At 37.4% G+C, this 15,248-nt stretch overlaps 1 protein-coding gene across 1 annotated transcript in view; it reads left to right on the top strand.

Moving 5' to 3' along the window:
* Window positions 1-12,859, top strand: part of CFAP46 (cilia and flagella associated protein 46) — a 70,850-nt gene extending 57,991 nt beyond the window's left edge. The window contains exons 47-57 of the mRNA XM_050975976.1: window positions 2,255-2,376; window positions 2,752-2,837; window positions 3,769-3,933; window positions 5,363-5,376; window positions 5,576-5,647; window positions 6,241-6,301; window positions 6,393-6,428; window positions 7,580-7,682; window positions 8,864-8,976; window positions 11,119-11,200; window positions 12,739-12,859. Coding sequence (XP_050831933.1) covers window positions 2,255-2,376; window positions 2,752-2,837; window positions 3,769-3,933; window positions 5,363-5,376; window positions 5,576-5,647; window positions 6,241-6,301; window positions 6,393-6,428; window positions 7,580-7,682; window positions 8,864-8,976; window positions 11,119-11,200; window positions 12,739-12,859 — 975 coding nt within the window. The remainder of the gene's footprint in view (window positions 1-2,254; window positions 2,377-2,751; window positions 2,838-3,768; window positions 3,934-5,362; window positions 5,377-5,575; window positions 5,648-6,240; window positions 6,302-6,392; window positions 6,429-7,579; window positions 7,683-8,863; window positions 8,977-11,118; window positions 11,201-12,738) is intronic.
* The last annotated feature ends 2,389 nt before the right edge of the window (window positions 12,860-15,248 follow it).

Here is a 15,248-nt window from a genome sequence, read left to right as displayed (position 1 = left end):
CGTTTACTAAAAATATGATAGACATTCTTTATGCAGAATTTTTCAGTTTGTTCCAAGCATGGCATCCCTAGTCTTCACAGTTACTATATGCTTGGTACTCTGCTTCAAAATTAATCTTACTGTGCTATTGTTGCTGTATTTGTCATTCAGGAGCTTTGAAATGTTTGGTAGTTAATCAGAATTAAAGTGGCGCAGTTGAGATCAGTTTACTTGAAAATGAGCTATATTTGAGAGATTTCAGGCAGCTGGCAGACTCTGGCGACTGGCACTTGGTGAAGGGCTGGAACGTGGGGCTTTGCCGTCCGTCCTCTCAGGAGAAGACAGCAGGGCAGCCGGCTGGGGGGACTCGGTGCCCTCTCACCTCAGCTGGGCACCCCGGGGTGACCACGCAGGGCTGGGCCACTCTGCTCCTCTCTCGTGGTGCTCGCTGCGGGCAGGCACTCTTGGAATTTGCCCAGAGGACACCCAGGACTGTGAAATGGAACCTCTCAGGGAGGGGAGGTGAAAAACCCCTCTCGTAGCAGCCTCCCAAAAACACACAAGAGAAAATCCAAAAGGGGAACCTCGACCTGCACTGCCTCAGCTCTACAGCAAAAGCCAAGAGGCAAGAGAGAGCCGAGGGACAAGAGAGAGCCGAGGGACAAGAGAGAGCTGAGGCACAAGAGAGAGCCGAGGGACAAGAGAGAGCTGAGGCACAAGAGAGAGCCAAGGGACAAGAGAGAGCTGAGCACAAGAGAGAGCCGAGGGACAAGAGAGAGCCGAGGGACAAGAGAGAGCCGAGGGACAAGAGAGAGCTGAGGCACAAGAGAGAGAGCCAAGGGACAAGAGAGAGCCGAGGGACAAGAGAGAGCCGAGAGACAAGAGAGAGCCAAGGGACAAGAGAGAGCCGAGGGACAAGAGAGAGCTGAGGGACAAGAGAGAGCCAAGGGACAAGAGAGAGCCGAGGGACAAGAGAGAGCCGAGCACAAGAGAGAGCCAAGGGACAAGAGAGAGCTGAGGGACAAGAGAGAGCTGAGCACAAGAGAGAGCCGAGGGACAAGAGAGAGCCAAGGGACAAGAGAGAGCTGAGGGACAAGAGAGAGAGCCAAGGGACAAGAGAGAGCCGAGGGACAAGAGAGAGCCGAGGGACAAGAGAGAGCCGAGGGACAAGAGAGAGCTGAGGCACAAGAGAGTGCAAGGGACAAGATTGAGCCGAGGGACAAGAGAGCTCTGCTGGGGCCACCGACTTCTATCGGGCGTGGGCACTCCTGGCCCGTGGTTCTGGTTCTGGTTCCGGCTGCAGGGCCTGAAAGAAGCAGTGACAGTTTGGGGCAAGGTAGATGCAGGGTACAGTAACAGTCTGGGTTACCCTGCGCATTGGCAAATCTGGTTCTTGAATTCATCACATTACCATCTTTCAGTTGGAATACCCAGAATTGAAGGTGGTTGAAGTGTTGATGATCACTTTCGCTTGCCTATGGCCAGCCTTTGTTGTATTGGCAAGTGTGTAAAGATTGCTGTATTTGTGTAAGTCAAAATAAAGGTTCCTAACATAGTGTCAGATTGAACAGGTGAAAAAAACAAGTGATTTAGGTTTGTAAAAAGCATATGAATTAAACTCCTAGAACTTATGCATGCACTCTATACTGAGCCACACAAGCCTTGGATGAGGATTTAATTAATTAATAGCAACGCTCTTCACCATTTAGTTGAGTTTGTTCAGTTAGTGGATTTTTGTCCATCTGGGTTGATTTTACAATCCTCAGTTTTCAATGTCTTTCTCTCCTGCATGATTCTATTTTCTCCTTCTCTATTTTTTTCATTCTGATTAATTTTTTCCCTGAATTGGCTCCACTGATCTCTCCTTTTGCTTTCATTTGCTTCTTCTATATTCATCATACAGTTTCTTGTCTCTTCTTAAAGTTGTCCTTAGGCAGATTCTTCTCATTATTTGAAGGAACACATTATAATTTCTTTCTGCTGTAGTTTTCTGCCATTCTCTATTGAAATTGCTGAAGTATATTAATTGTTTAACAATAAGTATTGACACTTTCTAGTAATTCTAATGTTAGAGTATTTTGCAAAATGCTGGTACAAAATTTTGAAATAAAGTAGTTTTGAAACCAACTTCTTATATTTTTATTTTCCATTTTATGATCTTTCACATTATTTTATTTAGTCTCTGATTAAAATATTACAAAATTTATATATAATATGGTATTTAACAAGAACGGAGATTGAAAGTATTTAATTTTTGTTTCTATGTGTGTGAAAGACTCCAACAGAGAAAACAGGTGATAGTGACCTTGATTTGACATCAGATTTCTCTGAAATAATAGAAATTATGGAAGACTATCTGAAACCAACCCTGTCACAGTTTGATTTTTCTGCTGGCAGGTAAGATTCATTGACTTTGATTATCATTTGTGAAAACAGATCTGTGACTCAAGTCCCTCAAATAAAGGAATGGTTTTACAAAGGATATCCTACTGAATGAAGGTTTCATGTCTTGAAAGAGAGTGTATTCAGGATATGTCTGACTAAGAGACTGAGCAACAGGAAGGACAAATGGCCTTTTCTGAGCAGCATTGTTCTCCAGCTCAAGCTGCACTTAAGTTGAAGCTCAAGATGCAACAGTATAATTAAAATTATTAAAGATGGGATTTCTAAAGGACAGGAAATTCTAAGGGAGAGTGTCCTTTGTGTAAAATTTCATTGAAACTGATGCAGAAATTGAAGCTGTAATATTTTCCATTAATTTCCTCTTCCCAGAGAATCCCAGTGTGTATCAGTTTCAGCATCTGAAACAGGAAAAAAGAAAGGGAAAGATAAGGACTCCAGACAAGTTGGAATGCAGGGTATGTGCTCCCTTGAGTTGTGTGTCTGTGTGTGTGTGGACAGATACTAAAATACAGTAATTTCAATTTTAATTTTATTTAAAACAAGGAGAGGACAAAGGCTTTAGCTTTGTTTTTCTCTGTTTTATTTTCTATACAAGTCAAATATTTCAGTATACTTTCAAAGACAGATTTAGATGCTGGAGCAATGCTTCTGCATTTATTTAGTCTTCCAAACCATACAGTCTATGGACACCTAAACGAGATGGCTTTATCACAAACCAGTTTTCAGGAGAAGAGCTAGAATAAAGAACTTTCTTCAGTCGGTAGATCAGTAGATGTCTTTGTTTTGTCTTTTTTTTGCTTTTAGCTGTATGGACTCTCACAGGATGATAACTTGCACACAAACCTAATGCTACAGTATGTCTCTAAACACATCTCTAGAATACACATCTGCAACAACTGGATAAATTGTCTCCCATGCACATGCTCTTTCTCCGTAGAGCAGAAATATTGCCATAATAATATTTAGTACTTTTTCCCCTAAATAACAGAAACAATTTTTTTCTACAGAACAACACAATATTGGATAAGACTGCCTTTACAACTCTTTTTTTTTTTAGTCAATCACTGCTGTGGCGATTTTGCATTTCCAAATACTGTTTTCCTGAATATATTGTATATACCTGAACTTGGACCTGAGATGGTTGTTTATTAATTCAGGGATGTTTTTTCCTCTGAAGAATTGGTGCTAACAAGTGCATAGAAATTTGACAACATCTTAAGAGGAATTATATAAAAAGAAATATTTTTTCTTAATGCACTTAACCCACAGTACAATGAAGTTCAGGGGTCATACAATGGAGGAAACTTAGGTTTTTACATCTAACTGCAATTGTTTATAGACAAACTGAGAACTAAATCTCAATCTTCTTCTGTTACATCTCTTTAGATACTCCTGTGGATTTAGGATTGTGTGTGGTATTGCTAGGGGATACGTTATTGATGGAGCTGCCTTTGGAAGCTCTGAGTGTGTTTCAGGAAGAAGGAATAAGTTCTGTTTCCAGAGATTTTTCTCTACAGTTTCTCTACAATCGACTGCATTGGGCTGAGTCAGGTACTATTAGATAAACATTTTTTTCCTTTAGCATAATGATGCATAAAAAAGATCCTTAAAAATTTAAATATGAATTGTGGTGTATATTTTACTGGAAGACAAGCACATGCAGTAGGTTTCCAGTATCTTTGGTGGACTAGATAGAGCAGTAGACTTATTTCAGTAATGTACAGGCTGATCATAGGAGCAGTGGTAGCTAATTTAAAAAAACCCTGACACATTACAGAATTATGTAAAACTCAGGGGAATCTGTAAAGAAACTTACAAGGATGTTGTTAAAACTTCAAAGCTATTTTCAGCTGCAATTAAAAAAAAGAAATAGGAATTTATACTTCTGTAATTTTTTTTTTATTGCTACTCTAAGACTTTGGTTAAAATACCAAATGTAAAATTTTACTCTCTGAAATACTTTCCTTTCACCTGTGCCATATCAAATCCCCACTTTATGAACTTTCCTCACTTATACCCTACATAACTCAAGCTAATTGGACAGCTGGTAAACTTCTCCTTATGGCATCTTAAAACTAATTTCTTAGATCTAGAAGTGAGTAATAAATGCAGGCACCAAGCCATTTTTGTATGAATCAAAGATACCTTCTATTAATGAAGGTAAAAATTTTAAGCTGCATTTTTCTCATATGTAGAGAAAACCACATAAAATTATTAAAACCAGTTGGTACAAGATAAAAAATAGACCAAGTATAGAAAATCTCACTCTGTATCATGAAAGTATGCTGTTCTAGAGAGGTTCTTGTATTGTGTCCATATCTGTAATATTTAGTAATATTTAGCCTCCAGTGTAACCTTTTCTGTTTTTCCATTTCACTCCTTCTTTCTAAAGGGAAAGAATTGTAAGTAATCTGAGATTATCATAGTTTTAGTTTACATACTATCACAGGCCTTTCAGAAATACAAATTTTAGAGGATGTAGGTTTTTTTCTATTTCTGTTTTTCCCTTTTTCATAGTGGAACTCATGGTTACATAATACAAGAAGTAGATAAATGAGAGGAAGCATAGTTGAAAAGTCTCTGTTCTTTCAATATGACAGAGGCCACTGAGTGAGGAAACATGAGCAGTGTGATCTCGAGCCTCCAGGGCACTCAGAATAACTGCTGAGATGTACTCCTGGTGATAGTCATGTCTGCAGTGAGAAACATGAGACAGTTTTCTGTGCTTTTTGAAATTCCCTTAAAGAAATAAGAAATCCAATTCAAATATGAAACTTCCTTTTTCCTTTGGATCTCTGTGTGTCCCACAGAAACTTCAGTTATTACATTAACATCAACAATTAATAGATCTGGTAAATTACTTAGAATGTCTTGGTGATCACTGTTCAACTCTGTCCAGAACTGGAAGTGTAATGAAGCATTTCATGTCTGAGGGATCACATCTCCTCCTTGTTTTTCACTTTAAAGCCTTTGTTTTTAGGCAAGAAGGCTTGGGTAATGTCCTTACCTTGCTGTGTTTTGAAATGAATTTTTATGTTTTTATTTTAATTTATTGCTGTTATTGTTTTTATTATTACTGCTAGCAGTACTATTGCTACTACTACTTCATGATATTAAATATAGACAGTCCTTCAAGGACATTAATTTGCTAAAACTGCCTGTACATTTTTTTCTTTTCATTTTCACAGGAACTGAATTAAAAAAAAGAGGTGAAACATCTAAAGAAAAAACCACAAAAGCTCATCAGAAAAAGAATGTGCAAATGGTGAACTTTTGTAAATAACCAGAGAACATGTATAGAAAAGTGTGAAAGTGGGCTGCATAAAAGCTCATTTTGTGTGCTAGAATTCTGAAGTGGAGTGAATGTCTCATAAGTCCGTGAGAATCTTGCTTCCTGTTGATTTTGCAAGGAGTGTTTCTTTGAAGAATCACACTTTATAAATGGGACATATTTAATAACCCACAAAGGAAGCTACTTAAAGTTACTGAAAATAATATATATACTATTTATTTCAGTAACCAAAGTTACTTAAAAGAATTTATATAGTGAAAATAATACAGCAACAAAATATTGTATTTTATGTAGTGATTGCATATGTTTTTATAAATTTATATTTCTATGTGCATATATATCTATATAGGAGAGCACACGTGTGTATATGTGTAATGTATGCATTACAATAATGCAGAATAGTTTATTAATTTTCACTGACAGTTGAATGCCGTGATGCTTTTAAACCCAGATTCAAAACTTTGTTAATTGTTTGACGTGTTTTTCTCTTAGTTGTTTGACACAAATAATGCAATACTGTTAGAATTTGATTGAAACTTTAATGTATGTATTATTTTTAATTGTAGGCACCAAGTAATCGTGATCTACCTTCTAATTGCTTGTCTGTTGATACACGTAATTTAAAATGTATCCTTTCACAACCTGTTGGCTAAGTGTATCAGCTAAATTTCCTTCTTTTCTTGTTTGAATGCATTGTTTGTGATTAACTGTTTGTCAGATATTGTGGACCCCTATAATGAAGGAAGTGAAGCAGGTAATATATATTAAATAATATTTTATTCACGATCTACCCGTGGAAGTTAGAATTGTTTTGTACCAAAAAATGAAGTCATGACATCAAGATGTTGGCAAAAAAGCACTCCTTTTCATCAGAACAGCACAGCTTATCCCCTGTATGTGGTGCATCTGTGAAACAGCACAACCAAGAGTTAATGGGTGTTTTTAGTTCCAGAAAGACAGACTGGCTTGGGCTGGAAGGGACCTAGAGGCTCATCTCATTCTACCCCTGCCACAGGCAAGGGCCCCTTCCCCTGTCCCAGGTGCTCCCAGCCCCAGTGTCCAGCCTGGCCTTGGGCACTGCCAGGGATCCAGGGGCAGCCCCAGCCCCCCTGTGCCAGGGCCTGCCCACCCTGCCAGGAACAATTCCTTCCTGATCCCGCTGTGTTTCAGGGTGAAGCCCTTCACCCTTGTCCTGTCACTACCTGTTCTTGTAAATAGTCTTTCTCCATCTGACTTGTTGGCTCCCTTCAGGTGTTGAAGTAGTTACCAAGTCTGAACACCATGCAGAAGAAGCTGCAGAACAATCAGTAGCAGGACAGAGTGTGTCCTTGCGTTTGCAGTTCTCCTTCAGAGCAGATCGATATAAAACACTTCATGTGCTCAATAGCTGACTCCAGAGTGTCTCTTTTAACTTATACTAGTATGAAAATGTAGTCAAAAGGAGAATATTGTTTGTCATTAAATGTGCAGTGTCCTTAGAGAGAAGAGGTGATTTTGGAGTCTTGTTTCCTGAAATCAGGACTCTGGAAACTCAGTTAGTTTATCCACCCACTTAAGTCCTTTCTGAGCCTCTGCCACAGAACTGTATGAGCAGTACTGGTTTTCAATTCTTCACCCTTTCTTCAGGATACGTAAAATTTTTTCTGTGTCCTTAACCCATCTACCATATAATCCTTGTTCACTATAAAAGACACCATTCAAATGGGCACCCTGATTTTATTCTGAAAATGTCAAAATTGTTTTAATTTTAAAAGCCAGACCTAGGTTTCAAAAAACATTAAATCTGATGATGACTTAAAACCCCATAAATATGATAGTGTCATTTTCAATCTCAATTGAAATTGAGATTGCCCAAAGTAGTTTGTCTTATATTACATTCATAATTATGAAATTCTGTTGTTACAGAAGCTTCAAGTCCTTCTCGAAAAATTCAGGAAATACTAGAAAAATACTATGACCTATTTACAGTGCAGTGGGAAGGTGTCATTGGCAATATGCATGCTCCAAGGTATGTAATATTTTATCTGCTTTCTTGTTTTATCCATATTTCTTGTTTAAAATTGTGCCTATTTCCAGAGACTTTGTCCATAAAATAGGGTCGCATTTTGCTGAGCTGATAAACACAAAGCAAACCAATGTTGTTGTGTCAAACACAGATCTAGGTTTGTGGACAGAATATTTTAGGGATCCGAAGTAGAGTGCTGAAAAGTGATTTAAGCAGGCTGGTTTTGTCAGAGTTGCTGTATATGTAAATAATCTAATTCTGATAGAAAGTCTTCTGGTGCAGTCTTTGATGAATACACATATGTGAGCAGAAGTGTAATTTCTGGCTTTGCTCATAATTGCCTGCAAATCCGAGTTGTAAAACCAGAGCATCTCCACGTGCCTTCAGCCAGCTGCAAATGGGAGTGCAGATTTCAGAGCAGGGAAGGTGCAGTGCTCAGTTTCCAATATCAAACATTGGTCTTGAAGCTACTGCCATTTTATGGACTCTACTCATAAACACACTTTCTCTGTATGGACATACTTTCCTTTGAAGATCACAGCCGTAGGGCAATAAAAGGGGTCAAACAGAGCAAGCCCTGAGAGACCCCATGGCCATCCCTGGACCTTCCTTCCTTGCTGCTACTTCAGCAGTCAGTCCTTTGGAATTTTGTCTACTTAGCTAATACCACTGAGTAGGTACTCTACTATTTTTTCATAAAAATTGTAGAAGATCATTATTACCAAATGGCAGTTTTTGCTGCCAGCTGGCCTGATTATCCACATCTCTTTTTAAAAACCAATTGCTCATGTCCTGCTGGGTATACACATGACTACTCCATTTGAATGTTAGACAAAGACTGTATTTTAAAGCTGTACCATACATACAGTGATGGTTTTTTTAAAATTTGGTATTTTTTGATGGAGAGGCTGGTATTTATCTAAAAATACACTATGCCTCTTGCTCACTATGAGATGTTACTGATTAATCATTTTAATAAAAGAGCATAATATTAATAATTCATATGAGTTACTACACTTCTCACAGAATTCTGCAGTCATGTTCATCTTCTTGCTTTGTTTATTTTGTTATAATTATTCCTGGAGTAAATAGCACTGAACTGTTTGCTATGGATAATTTCTGCAAAGTATGCCTGTAAAAGAGTAACATGAAAATAACTTGCTTTCTTCCTTCTTTCCTTTCAGCCAAGCTGAATGGGAGCAGCTGCTGACAAACTGTAGTGCATTTCTGTTCTATGGGATGGAGAGATTCATGTCTCATGTGTTGCTTAATTGGTTGGTTGCTATGAACATCCCAAGTAAGATAAGCAAATTGAGAAATATTTTTAATTACACCAACTTTTATTCCTAGATGTGTCCTATTGTATCATTATCACAATATTGATGTTGGCAATTAAGGCCTTTTTTCTAGATCCAGGGTTTTTAGTCAGAAAACCTTTGTATTATGTAGGTTTTATTCTGTTGCACAGCTTTCTTGTAAATCCTCACAAATAAACTTAGACCTTCTTCACTTCCATGCATTGGAATTTTGTAGGTTTCAAAAATTATGTCAATATCTAATGTTTTTCTCAGTAACCATCTCATTTTCTTTGGAATTTAGTATTTGGTTGCAAGATATTTTTTAATGGTAAGAACAACCTCTGCAGTGCCACTTCAAGTGCCAAAATTCATAAGTCTCTGCTGAGGCAAGCAAGAATTGTCCATCAGGGCTAGGTTAATGCTGAAGGATTACTCTGGTGTTGCAGAGCATTTGTAGGCTCTGTAAAACCTCTGTACCCTCTGTAGAGGGTATTTTTTCTCTGTTTCTTCCAAATAATTAGTCCTTCTGTTGTAGCATAAGGCTTAGATTCAGGACTGGTTTTTCAAGATAACAATCTTCATTTCTCCTCCTGTTTTCCTTGCACATCTGGAAGAAGCTTGATTTCAGAGTTGTGCTGAATTTGCAGGGTAGCTATATTGTGTTGCCATGTGAAAGTGAGGACAGTACACATCAGATTGTGAAGCACTGTAGAGAAACAGGAAGCTTATTTATGAAGGTTTGATTTTAAAAGTGATTTAAATATCTATATGTAAATATTACAAGAAATATGAAAATATGTTTTCTCTGTATTCATGGATCATGTCTGAAGATGGTGTTTCAGATGTCCATAGACCAGATATTTACAGGTCTGGCAACTTTTGGAAAGTTGTTAAACCTTGCCCCTTTTCCTGCTCTTAAAATATGCCAGGATTAATTCTGTCTGAGATTTCTGAAAGCTCTAACCTAGACCAAGTATTATGAAGTATTTGGTTTGGTCATTTATGTGATGAAATAAAATAAATAATTGCTAAATCTGAGCATGAGACCAGGCTGACAAAGAGAACGCAGTGGTTTAGAAAATCCTGAAATGCAAGATTATGATACAAATTAACCTTGCTTTATGCGGGGTGTAATTTGGGAAAGTCTAATGGGAGATTTTATACTTCAGGGAAAATAATCAGTTAATCATTAATAAGGTATGACTGCTTAAGGGGTAGAGTTCCAGAGCAGACTCAGGAGATGGATCACAAATTAAGCAGTGTACCCTTGCTAGGGTTAAAAACCCCCAAGGTCTGTGTGGGGGAGCTATTCAGGAGTATCACGTGCAAGCTGTGTGAAATAATTTCCCACTCTGCACAGTATTCCAAAGGTCTCAGCTGGAGAAAAATGTCAACCACACAGAGTAAGTGGAGTGCTGCTGGAGAACATTAGGAGTGGTCAAAAGGCTGTACCACAGCTTTTGTGCTTAGTTTTATTAATACATATGTATGCATTGATTTGTTTATATGCACTTAAAACATGTTTTCAGAGGAAAGATTGATATATTGACAGGAGGTGTGATAGAAGTTTTAAGTGTGTCAAAGACTTTCCAGGCAGAGAAGTAATTTACTTCTCATCTGCTTGGGATAGGAGAATTAGTTACAGATTTAACCTACAGCAAACCAAACAGTAGGCAAAGCCTTTTAATTCTGAGAGGATTCTGAGTTGTTTCACTGGAGACTTTTAAGGAAAATAAGGTATGTTAGGGATGTAACTTGGTTGTACGCTGTGGTACAAAAAAATTTCAACACCTGCATACCATAAACTTCAAGAGTTGATAACTACAGTTGGGTCATACAGGTCATTGGCTGTAATAAGATGGTGTGTGGACTTCATTACCAATTATGCTAATTGGCATAGGGAAAAAAACTCTGCAAAACACTATGGAAAAGTGTAGCAAAATTACATGAAATAATGCTAGGATGACTTTTAGTGTACTTTTACATAATGCTTGACAATTGCAGCTGAAATATGTAGGTTTTATACTAGTTGTTTACACTGTGTTCAAGAAAGTAATTAACTTACAAAAGGCCTGATTTACTTTAATTATTATGCTGGGCATTATTTTCAGTGCAAACACCATTGCTGTATTTTTTTCCAGAATGCCGTTTGGTGATTCTTCTGGATCTGGTAAGATCACAGAAAAGTCACCAAAGAATTGAAAACTCTGATTTCCACAAAAGGTAGGTCAAGTCAGTTTCAGTAAAGCCCACAATAAAGTAGATTATTTCAAAGAAAAGTTAAAATTTTGAGTTATGAATATTATCCTTTATTTCTGCAAGAAAAAGAGCTTCTTTATAGGACTAAATAGGATGAAAGCTCTGTTAGAAGGCAATGATAAGAAAATATGGCACAGAAACCTTGCTGTATTACACATACCTCACAAGTCTGAGAACAAGATTCTCAAAATGTTCTAATTGAATATATAAAATTTTCCTTTGACAGATAAACTGCTAAGAGTCCCTCTGAGGGTTCATACATGGAAAAGTTTAACAATTGGATTTTTATTTAAACAAGTTATTATACCACGTAAAATAACCTGTTCAGAATTTTTTGTATTGATTGCAGCGTTTTTTTAAATCTTTTAAGAGTATTTCAGTATTTTCTTTAATTTTAAGTTGGCAGGTAGTAGGGTTTACATTCTTTTATTGCATGTCCAGTATGAGTTCTTGACAGATGCCACAGTGTCCTAATTTTTTTCATGAATTATTTAGACCATGCTGAACTTTGAAATAACCTGGTCATATTCTTGAGGGATGAGATGCCTTGCAGAGGGATGTAGAGAGATTGGAGCATTGGGCAGTCAACAGTGGCATGAAATTTAGCAGGAGCAAATGACAGACTCTTCACTGGTAACAAAGTAATGCTGGACACAAGTGTAAAAACACAATTCCCTAAACTAGTCTTCCAAACTCAAAAATTTTGAAGTCTCAGTTCAATAGTTTAGTGAATTTATCAATAAGAGTTTCATGTTTAAATCCAAAGGTTTCCTGAAAATTTAGAATAACATTCATTTAAAAAATGAGTCACATGAACAATCAGATAGCATCTCCCCAAAAGATTGCAGAAATTTTTCATTATCACCTTTTGATAAAGTTACTATAAAAAGCAGGTCTGAATAAAACCAAAATGCAACCTTCTATTTACTGCACTTTCAACCCTAGAGTATCACTCCCCTTTTATGACTAAAACAATTTAGCTGAAGATGCTTACTGAAATATTCAGCAGTAAAATCTCAAATCCCACACTGAGATTTCCTGTTAAGCCTCCTAATCACCACCATACTTAGGACAAAGAACAAGGTTTCCGTTCCTGCCATATTTTATGTCTAAACATGTCTTTTCACACCTGATTCTCAATTTTTTTACTGTCTTATAAAAGGTATTCTGCAGTGTTTTGTAAAAGTTAGGGCCTTACTACTCCTTTCAGATTTCCAGGGATGTCCAGAACTATAGCAATATGACAAGAGAGTAAATCCCATGGTAAAATTACATCATGAGCAGGTGCTGAGAGAAGGTTACCTGAATTCACTGTATTGAATTCAAAGTGCCATATGAATGTTGGAAAACACCATGATCAGCATACAAGAAAATTCATTCTGACATTCTTTCCCCTATCAAAAAACATTGTACATTTAGTTAAATTTTTATATATTATGTACATTTTTCTTTTATTGATCTCATAATTCTGATCTTCTTTAGTTGTCTGCGTATTGCTCTAGAGAGACCAACAGAGACAGCAATGCTTCTGAGCCTCACAGGGGCTGGGTCTGTAATAGCCCCCCAGTGGTACACAAGCCTGGAGGAGAATGCAGGAAGGCTGGAGACCTTGCTGGAGAGTGAGTGTTTGTGTTTGCCTTCGCTCCAGGTGTGTGTGCTGCTCCAGACCCTGCTCCGGGTGTGCTGGGGCACTGTGTGTGTGAGTGTCTGCTGTCTCCCGGCTCTTCTTTCCCTGCTCCTCACCAAACTCTGCCTGCCCTTTCCACCGCAGGGGAACTGCAGGCTGGTCTTGCACACAGAACAATCACCCACTTAAAACAGATTTGGTGGGGTGTTTGTTTGTGGCCGTATGGTAAGAACAGGATTTATATGGTGAGAAGCACTGCCCCAGGAGGTGGCCGTCTGTAGTTACATAAACTATGGGGAAGAAATCCCCTGGATGTAACTTGTATCTGCACAGATGCATTGCTTAAATCTGTAAAGAGATCCTTTTTCATTACATTTTAAATGAAAAAAAAATTTCATGGTGAAAGCAGCAGGCTGTATGGTTGATATTTTCTTGTTTTTCAAAACTTTCACTAAAAACTCACAGAAACTAACATTTCTTTTCAGATTTGCTAAGCTTTGGTAAAACGACTGGGCAGACAGTTCATGTTCTTCAGAAAAGAAGTCATTGGAAAAGGCATTCCATTAGAAGTAAGAATTAAAAGGCTTAATATAAAGCACTGGCTCTAAACACTAACTAGACCTTCAGATGGGTAGTTCAAGGTGTAAGTGAAACCTTACAGATGAGCTATTACAATTTTCTCTGAAATTTCTTGAAAGAGCTGGGAGTCAGAAGACCACTGATACAATACCATAATTGGAGTAGATACATTTTATATAAATAAAATTTTGGGGAGGCTTTGACGTAGCTGACTAAAGGCTAAAATTTTTTCTCCGCTGAACAAATAAGGTAGTGTTACTAACAAGGTAAATCAGGAGCACAACATAGACAAATAAATGGTAAGGGATTATAAACTGCAAAAAGATCAGTAGGATCTGCAGTGATTTTAGACAGTCTGCATTGTACAGGGCATACCAGACATAAGAAATATCTGGCATCTTGTTGGAGAGAGGGGAAGAATTTCTGAGTAAAACAATTTTTAATATACTGTCTATGAAATTATACTGCTATTTTTCAATGTACAGGACCTACCTTTTAAAATAAGGTTTAATAAAATGAATTTTATTTATAGCTTGAACTGTCACAGAATTGAAGAAAGAACTCAGATCAGAAATATTTCCTAGTTTTCTGTTTTTCAGAAAATGCTTCTTCAGTATAGTGACAGTTCTTAATATTTGTATGAATGTTAAAGAACCACAAGTATTAATCAAAGAGAAGATGTGTTAAATGATGGCATTTACAGCATTCTTATATTTAGTCATATTCAGAAGTAACATGGTTTTTAATGCATTTTTACAGTGGAAGCAGATTCTCACATCTCTCCTGAAGACAAAATAGAAGAGCAGACTGTTTGCACTTCCTCAGATCCTCCTGCAAGTCATCCATCATTTTTTAATTGTGTGCTCTATGGTTTACCCAACATAATTCTGATGTAATTTGTGTCAATATTTTCATGCTGATCTAAGGAGAGATGAGATTAAGAAAATGTAGATATTGCTGTTTCAGATTGTAACAGTTTGATATTAGCTTGTCAGGAAAATAGCATATATAGCTCAGAAATTTCAGCTAGTGCTCTAAGGTTTTTTTAACTTAGTGAATCCTTTAAAAATTTGGCAAGTACCAACATATTTTAAAGAAAAGTGGGCTTGGTGCATGAATGCAATTGGAATGTATCGATGTCAGTGCTTCCATTTGGAAAAACATTTCCTTTATGTATTTTATCTTTGCATGGACAATTCATCAGAAACATATCTAGAAAATTTACCGAGTGACCTTATTCTGAATGAACTGATCTTTTTATGTGGAAGTAGTTGTAGTTTAATTAGAAAACAAATTAGTGTTAAATAAATGCTTAATAATTTTTGCTTTCTTTATTTTCCTGTGTTTTTCTTTAATAACATTCCCGACATAATTCCTTCCCAATCTCCCACCCATCCCTGCCCTCTGGCAGTGGGAGCCATTCCCTGGCTCCTGTCCCTCCATCCTTGTCCCCAGTCCCTCCCCAGCTCTCCTGCAGCCCCTTCAGGCCCTGGCAGGGCTCTGAGCTCTCCCTGGAGCTGCTCCTGCCCAGGTGAGCCCCCCCAGGTGTCCCAGCCTGGCTCCAGCCCTGCAGCAGCTCCAGGGCCTCCTCTGGACTCGCTCTTACGCTGGGAACTCTTGAGCTAGATGCAGTTCTCCATCTGGACTTTCACAAGAGTGAGAAATTATTTTTATTATATTAATCAGTCAATTGTTTTAATGAAATAAAAATATTAAAATATTTTAAAATTTAAACTACTAATCTGATTTTTTAAAAGAATTCCAAAGTATTAAATTATTTGACTTTAAGCTCTTAATTTTTACAAT

This window comes from Serinus canaria, chromosome 6 (assembly GCF_022539315.1).
Source record: "Serinus canaria isolate serCan28SL12 chromosome 6, serCan2020, whole genome shotgun sequence".
Taxonomy (NCBI): Eukaryota; Metazoa; Chordata; class Aves; order Passeriformes; family Fringillidae; genus Serinus; species Serinus canaria.
The sequence above is the reverse complement of the archived record's forward strand: the minus strand, read 5'-3'. Positions and strand labels throughout refer to the sequence as shown.